This window comes from Diospyros lotus, chromosome 1, assembly GCF_014633365.1.
Source record: "Diospyros lotus cultivar Yz01 chromosome 1, ASM1463336v1, whole genome shotgun sequence".
NCBI classification, from domain to species: domain Eukaryota; kingdom Viridiplantae; phylum Streptophyta; class Magnoliopsida; order Ericales; family Ebenaceae; genus Diospyros; species Diospyros lotus.
Genome location: NC_068338.1, coordinates 37,421,399 through 37,434,990, shown reverse-complemented (window position 1 = coordinate 37,434,990; position 13,592 = coordinate 37,421,399). Strand labels below are relative to the sequence as shown.

The 13,592-nt window shown below is 35.2% G+C and overlaps 1 protein-coding gene across 1 annotated transcript; it reads left to right on the top strand.

Annotated features, from left to right (window-relative positions):
• The first annotated feature begins 5,081 nt into the window (after positions 1-5,081).
• LOC127792034 (uncharacterized) lies at positions 5,082-9,765 on the top strand. The gene is made up of 9 exons (XM_052322326.1): positions 5,082-5,346; positions 5,426-5,622; positions 7,530-7,711; positions 7,797-8,081; positions 8,205-8,263; positions 8,364-8,400; positions 8,515-8,586; positions 8,698-9,022; positions 9,137-9,765. Exons 1-9 carry the CDS (start codon positions 5,235-5,237, stop codon positions 9,512-9,514), a joined length of 1,647 nt encoding a protein of 548 aa, XP_052178286.1. The 5' UTR covers positions 5,082-5,234; the 3' UTR covers positions 9,515-9,765.
• Positions 9,766-13,592: the final 3,827 nt, after the last annotated feature.

Genomic DNA, 13,592 nt, shown 5'->3' with positions numbered 1-13,592 from the left:
GGGTCTCTCTTCTCCACCATCATCTCCATTTTTATATCTCTTATTCTCTCTCGCCATCTCCTTTTCTCTCTATCTACTAATTAATTTTTTTATAACACTTGAAACTTATACATATACAATAATTAATTTTTAAATTATCATTCTATAACTATTAAGGGTATTATGAACAATTATACAAAAATAAGTTATTTTACAGTTTATGGTATCAAACACCACAACTGTTTAACTACAACTTATAAGAAACTATAACAAACAAATTCACAACTTATTCTAAGTTTTAGAAAATATAATCTAACAAGTTAGAAATTATAATTTATTTAATTAAGCTGCAACAAACGGGACCTTTCTCCCTCATCCCCAGCTGCCCACCCCTTACCATTCTCTCTCTCCAACCTCATTGCCTTCGTTGAACCACTCGATTTATCGTTGACTCGCCCGCCTCGCTCATTACTTGCTCAGTCGTTCTTGTCTCTGTCTAGCTCTGTCACTTGTCGGCGTCGACTCGGCCTCAGGCTCACTCTCACCAGTCGTCCCCTTGGCCTATCATCCTCGGCTTTCCCATCATTTTCTTGCTTGCTGTCTTTGGCTCTCTCGATTTTATTGCTCGGTAAGTTGGTTGTTTCAATTGCCAAGAAAATTCCAACTCTTTCCCCCCCTAAGGAAATTGGTTTCCATGATTTGAAGGAAAATCCACTCATGTGACCATAAATGGGAAAATGAATTCCCTATAAAAAAAAAAAAAATGACTATCAAACACTACACAAGTGAAAATTTTGATGGAAAAATATATTTTCTTTGGAAAAAATGACTATCGAACGGGGCCTTATATCTTTTGAAGCATGGTTCGTTAGATCTCTTAATCTTTTTTAAAGTTAGTTGCAATGCATTGTATACATTTTTTCTGTTGAGTAATGGATGTTAGTTTTATTCAGATCTTTGAAATACTCCTATAATTAAAGTAAAGGACCAAATCAAAAATACGAGAAAGATATTAAATTTGGATTCAAATAAACTATAGTTGATATGAGTTTGAGAATGGATCGTGAAATATAAAAAAAAACGAGTAATTAAATCAAATAGACAAGGAGAGCAATTGAATGACCCATAAATAAATAGATAAACAAATAAATTGAATTAGATGCATATATATATATATACACGAGAATATTATGTTTTTCGTGTCAGATAATATAACGTTTGTCCGATACAGATAAAATGAGAGAGGGGTGAAAGCTCTCCTCCTTTTACACGTCCACGAAAAAATTTGACACAAGAAATATAACATATTTGTGTGTGTATATATATATATTGAATTTGGGTCAAACCAAATAACCTAATTGTTTATCTGGGCTATTCAAATAAAAAATAAAGAGATAGATAGAGATACTGAATTTAGGTTAATGCTTGAAACTATACTTGAAAACAAATCTAATCCTAACATGAGAGTTTGCCCTAAACTCAAAATAGAGAGAAAATGAAAAAAATAAATATAGCAAAATAGAGACATAGGATAGAATTGAAGAGAAAGATAAAGATAGAGAAAAAGAATAAACTATCATTAATTGTGGTTATAGGAATTTATAAAAAAATGAAAGAGAAAAAAATAACTGTTAATCAACAAGAGTCATAGAGGTGCAAGATACGAAAGAAAAAGAAATATATGAGATGGGAGATAATAAATAAAATAGATATGACAAATAAAGAAATAAGAAATTTGTTTATATATAGGGGTAAAACGATTAATTTAGTTAACCTAGGTGATATTTTATAAAATATAAAGGTAATTGGTACAATTTAAACAAACTCCATTGGTGTATGAAATTTACATGCATTTTTAATATAATATTTGTAATTTTAAAGATATTATTTTGGTTATGGAATAAAAGAGGCAGAATTTGGAAAAAGGGCTTTGTGTAAAATTGTCTTGGTTTTTTTTTTAAATAGAAAATTTATTTAAATATACAAAATTTCAAGTAAAAACATAAATTTGAAAATTGCAATCTCCTAAAATTAAACCAAATTTTAAAAAAATACTAAAATAAGTAAATTAAAACATCTATATTTTTCTCGAACAAATTTCTTAATTTTCAGTATAAGAAATTAGTTTTTATAATTTTATCATTTAAGTACATTTCCTAAAATTTCTATAAAATTTGATAACTAGAGATTTTATAAGATATTGAAAATAAAAAGCTGAAAAGTATTTCTCACAACTAAACAAATTTTCTCAAAAAAAAAAGTGTAGCTAATTATAAAACAATTTTCTAAAATAATATAAATTTTTAAATGAAGACTCACCGAATGATATTCAATAATTATAAATTAATTTTATATATTTATATATTTTTTAAATAAAAATGAGTTTTGGAAGAGTTTTTTTTGGCAAAAATCGTCCTTTCAGGTCATAAAGGAAACAATAATTATTATTTTTAAGTTTTACAACAACTTGGATTCTAGAGGTCACAAATTCAAGTAAAATAATAATGATTTATATTTTTTTATACAAAATTTATAAATTTTTCTTTATTGTCTAAAGGGATGGTTGAATACGAGTTTGTAACGACAAGGAATGGGTTTCGGTGATCGATCCATCAAAGGGTAGCTAGCATCTACAAACACTCTAACGCTCAAATCAGTAAAATAGTAAGTTGACGGAATATTAGTAGGTTAGAGAATAAAATATTTTGAATCTGAAGAGAGATGGTCTATATAGAAAGAGAATAGGTCTTCCGCATGTGTAGTACATTTGCAAGATGATGGAACTAGATATTCAGCACTGATGAGATTCCTTGACAGTGGCATAATGTAGATGAGACTATTATTAATGTGGATGGGACCATTATTAATGTGGATGGGATCCGTCATTAATGAGAATGAAATATGCCATTAATAAGAATGAGATATTGAATAGGCGCTGAAATATCTAGCATGCTGCGATAATAATGTTGTTGCAAGCTGACATAGAACTAAAGTTGGGTTAACGCTGAGGGCTAAGATTGGGTCAGGATTGGACTGTAGGTCGAAGGTCAAGATTGGGCCGATACGGTCGATAAATAAACAATACTTTAAATATTAAAATAAAATATTTGTTTGTATAATAAATTTCATTATTTTCAAACAAATATTTAAAATTATACAATAAAATTAAGATAGTACTTTTGGAAGTGAATCAAATCTATTCTCCATATTATTTCAACGCTATTATTGATTACGTTGGATTGCACCTAAAAAAAAAAAAATACCCCCCGAGCTTGACAATAACCTTAATTGGAGGTCTCATATAATACTTTCAACGACTAGATTATAATTATAATGATGATTTAGATAAATAAATAAATAAATATAATGTCTATAATCATTTTATATTAACACTTAATTATTCATAAAAATTGTGATAATATAAAAACTCAATATAAATACAAATTTTGGCCCATGTAATTAGTCCATTTATATTTTTGAGTTTAGTTAAATATAAATCTACAATTTATTCGAATAGTTTTAAATTTAGTAGAGATATAAGCCTCTTAAATTACTATCTCTAATAAACTTGTTTCTTTTCATTTTTTAATAAAAAAATAAAAATAGAGCAATCGCCCTAATAATTATATTTGAGTGTCGTCACTAGCAATTTATCATTACTATAAAATGTTTAATTTGAGATATAACTATTATTGCAACTTTAAACTTTAAATCTATCATTCATGTTAATATCATAAGTCTAAAAAAGTAAATTGAAAATAATATCCTTAGATTTAAAAAAAATATATAAGAAATACTCTTGATGTCTTAAAAATAAAAGAAAATATCTGTTCATTGGCCTAACATTGCGTTAAAGCATAAAATGACAAATTTGCCCTCGTATTTTATTTTAAAACAAGGTTTATAGTATTTTACATGTATAAGGTAAAACAAATATTCAAGATAATATTTATATGTTACAGCAAGGATCCCTATTATTTTATAAATTGTACATAGCTACTCTTACAATTTTATAAAACGTAACCTAAAAATAGAAGAGAATGGGAAAAGAAAATCAATATTGTTCGGTTTGAACAATGGCCGGCCGATATGAGAAGCACTATAAAATTCCAAACCAAACAGAACAGAAGCCGGAATTCTCGTAAACTTAGCTCAAATCAACGCCAACGCACGATGTCAGAAATTAATTTATTCACAACGTGCACTCCTCGAAGTGCTTTTACTGTTTATATGGCAAAAATATAAAGCATACTTTTTTAATGTATTTGACTCACTACAACTCGTATTGTTGTAAATTAAACACTAAACAGTAATAATAATAAAGAAAATGAAGTAATTTTACGGTTCTAATTCTAACGATTCATGAAGTAATTTTTAATTTATCAATTATTGGAAGGGTGCACTGTGCTGTGGGCCATGGGTCCATTTCAAAATCGGTTGCCGTATCACCACATGTCAAAGAGTCTTCTCTGTTTAAATTCTTTTTAGGGGAAAGAGCCGTTTATCGCGGACACGGTTACAGCCTCACTGGGACCCACGGTTTCCCACACGTCCCACTTCAGTTTACGAAAATACCCTCTCATTTTTGGCTTTTTTTTTTTTTTTCCTCGGGTTTATAAATTGACTTCTTGATGATAGACTCAGCCTCGCAAGATTTTAACTCAACCGCCTTCTATTTTTAAAAGACATGATAAAATACAAAAATATGATTTAGTAACCAATTACCCATTTACTTTGTAACATTAAGTATAACTATAATAAAATATATAATATAATTTTTACTTTATTCAAATAAAAAATAAAAGAAGATAAGTTATGTCAAGCACACTTGAATGTATAGATCAAAGCTTAAGGATCATCCCGGGGGTGGCGGCAGAATGGCATTGCTTGCACTCAATAGGGAGATTGAATCATTGAATTGAACTTATCGATTAGTCATTTGCTTAAAGAAATTTTGGGAAAATCGTAGAAGAGTTGGCAGCAACAACAATGGAGTTTTCGGCTTTTTAATCATTGCGTTGGGAGTCAATAATTGCGGAACCAGCAGACGGATTAACGAGGGTAGTTTCGTCATCCAAAAAAACCATTTATCGGCAGCACAAAAGGTCTAGCCCTCTCTACACCAGCTCTGATCTCTCTCTTCGCAGGTTCTTGCAAAGATTGCTGTCTTTTTCTCTCATTATCTGCAAAAGTTGTATTTCTCCTGAGAGGAAGCCAATTTGAAAGACGCAGAGCTGCCGGGGCCTGGATTTACAATGTTATCTTACAGATTACTGGCTTTCTTTTCTCTTCTCGTTACTTCTATCTTCTTTTCCTTCTCGCAAGCAGGGCCTCACTTTCCCACCACCCAAACACCGCCGATTTCAGGTACTCCACTTTGTTCTGAACGCTCAAAGGAGCTAAAGCTGGGATTCTTGTCGCCCATCACTTGTTTTTTCACTTTCAGGGCAAGATTTCGGGGAGGTAAATGGGGGGTTGGTTTCTTGGGGGAATAAAAGGTTTCTCGCCGAGGGGTCCAGTGATGAAGCTCCGGTGAGCTCTTCTCTGGTGTTGGCGGCTGAGAGGACGCGCAGGAAAGACCCCCTTGATGGGTTCAAGAAATACACTGGAGGATGGAACATCAGCGAGCGCCATTACTGGGCTGTAAGTTCCTCAAATCTTCCAGATGCTTTCCCGGAAAAAAGATATTTTTACGGAATTTTTGTAGAGGATTTTTTTTAAAATGAACAAAAGGGGGTAAGTCTGGATTAGAAGATCACTGGTGTTGTAGCATAGTGTTAGGTGTTAGGTGTTAGGTGCTAGTCTTGGTGAACTCGTCATCTCGAGTTTGAGCCTCATAAGCTTCAATTGCTCTTTGAGGTCCTAAAATATATAATCTTACTTGAGAAAAAAAAGGAAAAAAAGTCTAGCTTATAGGGGACACTTATGTACGAACAAACACTACCCTTCGCCTCACCCGTTAGGTAAGGTTGGCGGCGGTAGCTCATGTTAAACTTCTCCCATTGCACCTATGTGCTATTCATGTGACTAATAGTATCCCTGTTAGGATTGATGATAGGTGGCATCATCCGCTTGATCACCCCTAAACCCAAAATAACCTCATGACCCATTTACAGAAAAAAAAAACCCTCATGACCAACGACCGATCGAGCCACTAGGTCAGAGAGAGGCTGCTTGCAGTAGATCTGAAGTCTTGAACTAAAAGACATTTGCTTGGGCTGCCACTTGGTGGTAGATGAAATTAATTGTAATGCTTTTAAGATTATTTTTTTCTTCTGTGTGGATATAAATGAACATGGTATTTTGAAAATTCTGTACAAAATTTTTTGATAGAGCATGCTGCTTTTGATTTTGATCTTTCATCTACTGCTAGTTACAAAAATGATTCAGGATACCTTCACTTGATTTTGAGGCTAGCATTTAATTTTGCAACAATAAGTGTTATTCTTGTATTAAATCAAGAGAAGGTATGCTGAATCATTTTTGTAACTAGCAGTAGATGATGTAATTGACCATTATTTTGGGCATGAATGAAGGACGTGCAGAAACAGTGAAGATCCTTCAAGTTGAAATGGTTCCAGAGGACTTTGGCTTCTCTGGTCATTGAGTGTAAGAAACATTAAGAGGGCATTCGAATGTCTCTGAAATTGAATTTCACTTTAGTGGTATATGCACTGTTTTGTACCTTTGAGTTGATTCTACAGTGAGATAATGCTGCTAGTGCTTAATTGAATTAAAAAGAAACAATGCACCATCATTGATTGATTAATTGATTAAGAAAGAGTGGTTTGATGGAAAACACTACGGTTTTATGAGGGCAACCGTGACTATTGTATTTATGCTTTTGGTGCCCATGATCTTTTTGAAGTCCTTATTCCTCTTCCCACTGAGATGGTATCTGATTTGCTGAAAATGATCAAATCTCATCTACAGGCAAACATTGACATGACTCGACACGAATGAAGCAACTATCTTGTTATGAGGAATAGCTTATATTATTGTGATGGCTTAAGGGCGGCATTCATAATTTGTTGGATACAGAATACTCTTTGGGTCCTGATCCTCAGGTCCGAAGGAGGTTTACCCTAATCCCATTTACTACTAATCGGAGTCAAATTATTGTCCTTGTCATGTATCCAATCGGCAAAAGTGCAAGCCATATAGCTGTATATGTTGCAGCTTGATTCAACTCAACAATCTTTAACTATGTCACTTTCCATTAACTAAACATTCTACTGTTCCAAGTGAATCAGTTATTGGAGCTTTGAACCCCCCCCCCCCCCCCCCCCCCCCCGGGTTGTTGATTATAACAATAATAATTTAATTTCACTAGTTTTCCTTGCTATGTATCTTCTTATTTGATTAACTAGTTCAAAATCCATATAAAAAAATGTTAATTCACCATCCTAATTTTCTACTAATGATGTCTTTCGTATGTACCATTAATTTTCAAGGTACTAGAGTATCAGCATCTATATCTTTTTCTTCTCCTGCAGCCTTCATTTTACTTCTGATGCCTCCTAACTTCTTTCTTCTTGCGTCCTATGCAGTCTGTTGGCTTTACTGCTGCTCCGTTCTTTGTTATTGCAGCTGCCTGGTTTCTGGTCTTTGGACTCACCTTATCTCTCATCTGCCTCTGCTATTGCTGTTTTAGAAGGGAGCCTTATGGCTATTCTCAAGCAGCTTATGCTCTCTCCCTTTGTCTCCTCATACTGTTCACTGTTGCTGCAATGTACACACCCCTTTTGCTTTTCTTTCTCCACTATTTTTGTTTACTCGATCATTTTGACAAACTAGAACTTTACTTGTGGTTTCAGTGTTGGATGTGTTGTTCTGTACACTGGTCAGGGGAGGTTTCATGACAGTACGAGAAAAACATTGGACTACGTTGTGAATCAGGCCAATGCTGTTGTCCAGCAACTTAGAGATGTTTCAGATTATCTTGCTGCGGCTAAGCAAGTTGGAGTGCTCAAAGTTTTTCTACCATCTAACGTCCAAACTGACATCGACGACATTGAAAGCAAGATTAATTCTTCTGCCACCACCCTTGCTTCTAAGACTCAGGATAATTCAGGAGATATAAAGGATCTATTGGATTCCATGTAAATGACAATTAATCTGAAAAGCTTTTTCTTATTTTATGTTGTTCCCACCCGTGCTTTCTTTGTGTTTGGAGTTTATTTCTTTATCTCAAGGAGTATTTTTTTTTTTTTAAACTTCTTCAGGAGATTGGCTCTCATCATTCTTTCTGCTGTCATGCTGGCCTTGACATTTCTCGGGTTTGGTAAGCCTCTTTTTACCCTTGATCAGATGCAAAGCTTTCTTTGTCTGTCTTCTGTACATTTCTCTCCGGGATATTCATTCACTTTTGTCTTCTGGTCCAGTATTCTCAATTTTCGGCATGCAATTTCTTGTCTACATGTGAGCGAGATCTTTCTGTACACTCCATTTTCTTTGTGCGCTCCAGCTCTTTATAGTTCAATATATATGCACCTGTTATTTTTCACAAGGGATGATTTATAGAAATTGATGCAGCTTGGTGATCATTGGATGGATACTTGTTACGGGTACATTTATTTTATGCGGCGTATTTCTTCTTCTTCACAAGTAAGTTCCAGTGCTCGGGAATGTCCTTCCCAATCTTCTTTCTTTTCGTATTTTAACATCTTTGTTTTGCTCTCCTCCTGTAATTTAATTCCCCTTCATTCAACGTATTAGTGTGACTGCAGACACGTGTTTTTCAATGAATCAGTGGGTTGAAAACCCAACCTCACATACAGCTTTAGATGATATATTGCCTTGTGTGGATAATGCAACGGCCCAGGAAACTCTAAGGCGTAGCAAGGAAGTCACTTCTCAACTCGTGGATGTGATCAATGAGGCCATCACCAATGTCTCGAATATTAACTTGGCTCCTGCCTTTGCCCCATTATACTACAATCAGTCTGGTCCTTTGCTGCCACTCCTGTGCAACCCCTTCAAACCTGATCTCACGGACCGAGCTTGTACTGCCGGTGAAGTGGACTTGGACAATGCAACAGAGGTAGGCAGAGGAAAAAAGAAATAAAGCAAATTGTCGTATCCAATGAATTAATTTCTGAAAACACCCTAGGCCTTCCGAGTTGCGCTTAATCTTGTATGCTTTTGTGGCCTGCAGGTGTGGAGAAACTACGTATGTCAGGTTTCAGCGAGCGGGATTTGCATCACAACGGGCCGTTTAACCCCAACAATCTACAACCAGATGATTTCTGGCGTAAACGTGAGCTTCGCTTTATATCATTATGGTCCATTCCTAATTGATCTACAGGACTGCACCTTCGTTCGACAAACCTTTACCGATGTAAGCAGTGATCACTGCCCTGATCTGAAGCAGTACAGCGAATGGATCTATATCGGGTTGGTGATCGTCTCTGCTGCAGTTATGCTCTCTCTGCTTTTCTGGGTTATATACGGGAGAGAGCGTCGACACCGTGCTTATACAAAACAGCACGACGCCGAGTTTGCTGGAGCGTTTGAACGGGAGAAGAATGGCTAGAAAACTCTCCCGTGCATGTACAAGTTAATATTAGGCCGTTGCTATGTGTCTAGTAACTTACCCTCCTCGAGTGTTATTTGGCTTATTGAAATGGTAGCTTGTAGAGGTTCCATTTGTTTACTACTGCAGATTTCCAGATGGTTTTGTGGCTAATTGATGGGTTTTACGTGGCCGTGTTGTTGTGGTGATATCAGAATTCAGAAGTATAAGCCAACTTGATTTGCGGTTCTAGTTTACTTCCGACTGAACAACGTAGTTTTCTTAGAATCATCATGGAAACAAACTGTGTGTTGTATAGAAGATAAATAGTTAAAATGATTTGATCACGCAAAAAAAAAAAAGATGTTAGAGTGGATGAAATAGAATCAAAGAAATTTAAAAATTTAGTTAAGAGTTTTCGTATGCTATAAAGGGTTTATATAAGATAATTAAAAAAAATTAATGGAAATACGGTTTCTAGATCAAGTGAAATTCTATAAATAATTTATAAACTTCAGCAATTTATTAGGAAAAAAAAATTAGTGTTAAAATTTAATTTTCAGTGTAATGAAACCCAACTGAATCAAATTAATTGAAATTAAATGGTTTAATTTACAAATTCAATTTCAATTGTGCAAGTCACGAGACTCTGTCACACAAAGGTGAAATGTTAAAATTTTACAATAATACAATTTTAATATTATATAAATTGTAATAGAAATTTTAACATTTTACAATAATTGAATGACAATTAGCAAATTCCCCAATTACATGGAGTGTATGGTATTCAATGGTCCAATTGTTTGGTAGATCAACAATTTCTGCTGGGCCCCGGCCCACAATCATTAGTTCGGGCTTTCGGAGGTCTATCGTTTTAATTTTTTTTTGCTAATTTATTATTTTAAAAATGTTACCAATAATTTTTAGATACTTTAACCTACGTAATATGTTTTAGCCTATATATCATAAGTATATAACTCTATTTTTAATGGATGTGATTCGTCCCGTCATCAATTTTATAAATTAAATTATGTTAAATATCTCCGACATTAAACTTAACGTATTTATTGATGCTTCAATGTAATTCTAAAAATAAAAATCATGTGCTAATTATATGATGATATCCACTTTCTTGGAGTTTTCACCACTTTTGATCAATATAACATCTTATCCATATTGGTTCAAAACAAGGCCATCGTTAACTTCCCATCTTATGGGTAAGGTGAATAATTTATTATTAATAACATAAAAATATCATGATTGTTTATTTTTTCATTTATTATTAACAATTTTGTAATTATTAATACTAAGTATCTTATATCCAAACAAGATTTTCCATCTTATCTTGTACTTGTAGGTGGCCGGCACATGCGTCAGGCCTGCCTAATTACAGTTGTGCCCAACGGCTCCGCATCCGTCCGTTCCTTCAAAACAGTCAATTTCCAGCCGTCAGATCAGAAGCCAGAACCCCCACGCCCTAGCTGCCTAACCCAAATTCTGGTTAAATTCAACCCCAGGTGGGCTATTGTTTGGTTAGCACATAGATATTATCCCTCAAATAATCGCCCCCAAAACGTCCGTTAATACCATCTGCCCGTTGCCGTCTCTCGTCTATAAATAGAGAGTTTGAAGCGGAACAGGTTTGCCAAACTGAAGAGCCCCAACTCCAAGCGCCCTTTAGAGGAAACCGAACACTTCCATCCATGGCGAAGTCGCCTAGAGGATATTCAAGCGGTCGAGTTCTACCATTCAGGTCTGCATTTCAGAGATCAATATCACCGCTTCGCCAGTTTGCCCATTCCTCATCGGATGAGATGTCATCGAATTCGGCACCGTCGTCCTTCCACCGGCCTTCGTCGCCGCCGCGCCTCAAAATCCATGGCTTCGCTCCGTTGGGGCCTTCGGTGCAGTTTCCGATCTCTAGATCGATGTCTCCTCGCCGGTTGATGGCGGTCTCGCCTCGAGATCAGTTTGTTCAAAAACAGAGCAATAGCTATCTGCCGAAGAAGACGTGTGCATGTTCTCCGACGACGCATTCGGGCTCGTTTCGGTGCAGTCTGCACAAGAATCCCAACACGGCGCTGTCGATGTCGTTGAACGCTCGCAGATGGGAGATGGCGAGCCCGGTGGTCCGAATCGGAACCGTCGAAGGCGACTTGGTGAAGCGAGCATTGGCTCAGCTGATTCGGCCGTCATCGCATCAACAGAGGCGACGGTTTGATTTTCAGCCAAGGCCAAGTCGGCTGTCGATCATGTCCAAAGCCGACTATCCTTGACTTCCATGTTACTCAGTTACCGGTTGGTTGGTCATGTCCTCTTGACACTTACATCTTTGATCTCCTCTAGAAAACGGTTCGATCAGAAGGAACAGTATGACCCCGGCCTTGGCGTCGTCTTTTCGGCGAGGTTCGATTCTGCTTTTAGAGGATACTGTAGATGAAGGAACAGTATGATTCCAACAAATTAAGACGTACTACGTCATATTTCTGGCGAGTGCCGATGCAGTTTTCGGCAAGGATAAAACAATTTGTAGGTGAAGGCACGTCATGATCCCGGCGACGGCGTCATACATCTGGCGATTGCCGATGCAGTTTTTGATAAAGATAAGACAATTTGTAGATGATCGAGGGCATGCTTGCTATGATCCCGGCAATGGATTTTTGCATGACAGCGGCTGGAACCCAAGCGTAACAATAATGAATAATCTGAAGTAATCATGGCTCTGCCGAAATTGGAAGGCTATTTAGCGTATTTACTATGAAAAACCTAATAAAGGTACTTTTTAAACAAGATCAATAATAGCATATAATAATCTCTGTTTTGTTATGTTTATTCGCATCGCTTAATGAGCCGCCATGTTTGCCGCTTCGTTATTCTGACATTTCCGTTAGCGGTTATCTTGTACCGGCATACATGTTTCCCGCGTACGTACCCATGCAGTTGCATTTAAGTTCAAATTCAATCCTCACTTCTTTTTTGCTTCTGAGTTTGTAACTAAAACAAACTGTTCGACACAGTTGTTTGTTGGCTGCTCCTAGCTACTTGTGCATAACCTGTAGGTTACCACTTTCAATTTCTGTAGAGAGGCTAAGACCTGCGCCAAAGACCCGAAGGCCTTAATTAGCATAGTCCCTGTACCAATGGCCTCCAAGTTGGTTAATTGCTCCCACGAGACATGCCCTTCCGCATCGTTGGGGGGGAACCTAGCTACTTAGTTGATGATGTAGAATTTTGATTATTATATATTTGCTTGAAAAATGTGACACTTAAACTTGAATTACAGATTAATTTTTGAGTTCTTTGAATTTACAAAAGTCAACTCCAATATCTAAATTAGACTTGAAATAATAACAAAGTAAATAAAATAGTTATGAATAATGATTGAAAATACTTATTATGAAACATTCGTTATATGAGATTAAATAGTCTCCGTGATTAATGTTAACTATGAATGATAATTTTGAGCAAATTCCAAAAGATGTATCTTATCTTTGATGTTGATTTTTTTAAATTTTAAAATAAAAGAGTTTGAAATAGTACGTATAAATTAAATTATGAGTTAAATTTGATTTATCTCTAAATAATAATAAAGAATATTAGCCAAAATTAACTTTACTATTGAATGGGATGTGTTATTAGAGTCCTTGTAAGGTATGTTCTGGATAGATATATCAGTTTGATCCCAAGAATTATTATTTGATTTTTAGGTTTTGACTAAGCCTTTCGTCGCTTAAGTTTAGAAGTCAAATTAAAGTGGTATGAGGGCTTTGAGGACAACCATATATGGCCCATCCAATGTTATAAGACCAAGTTTGGGTGTTCTCAATTGTAAAGATTTTTTGAGTTATTTATAGGCAGTAATGTTGTTGAGTGTGGGTGATTAGTTATAATATATTCATGATATATATATATGCTTAAATGTATCAAATGATATATAGCAATGATGTCCAATTTTCATTTGATTCTAACATGTTTCCACGGCAATGCATGTTATAAATTGTTATCGGATTTCATTTAAGAAGTACAAAAATTTAACATCTCATTTGATAATTTTAATTGATTTAAAATTTAGTTTCATCCTTTTATTTTTATTTTCTCC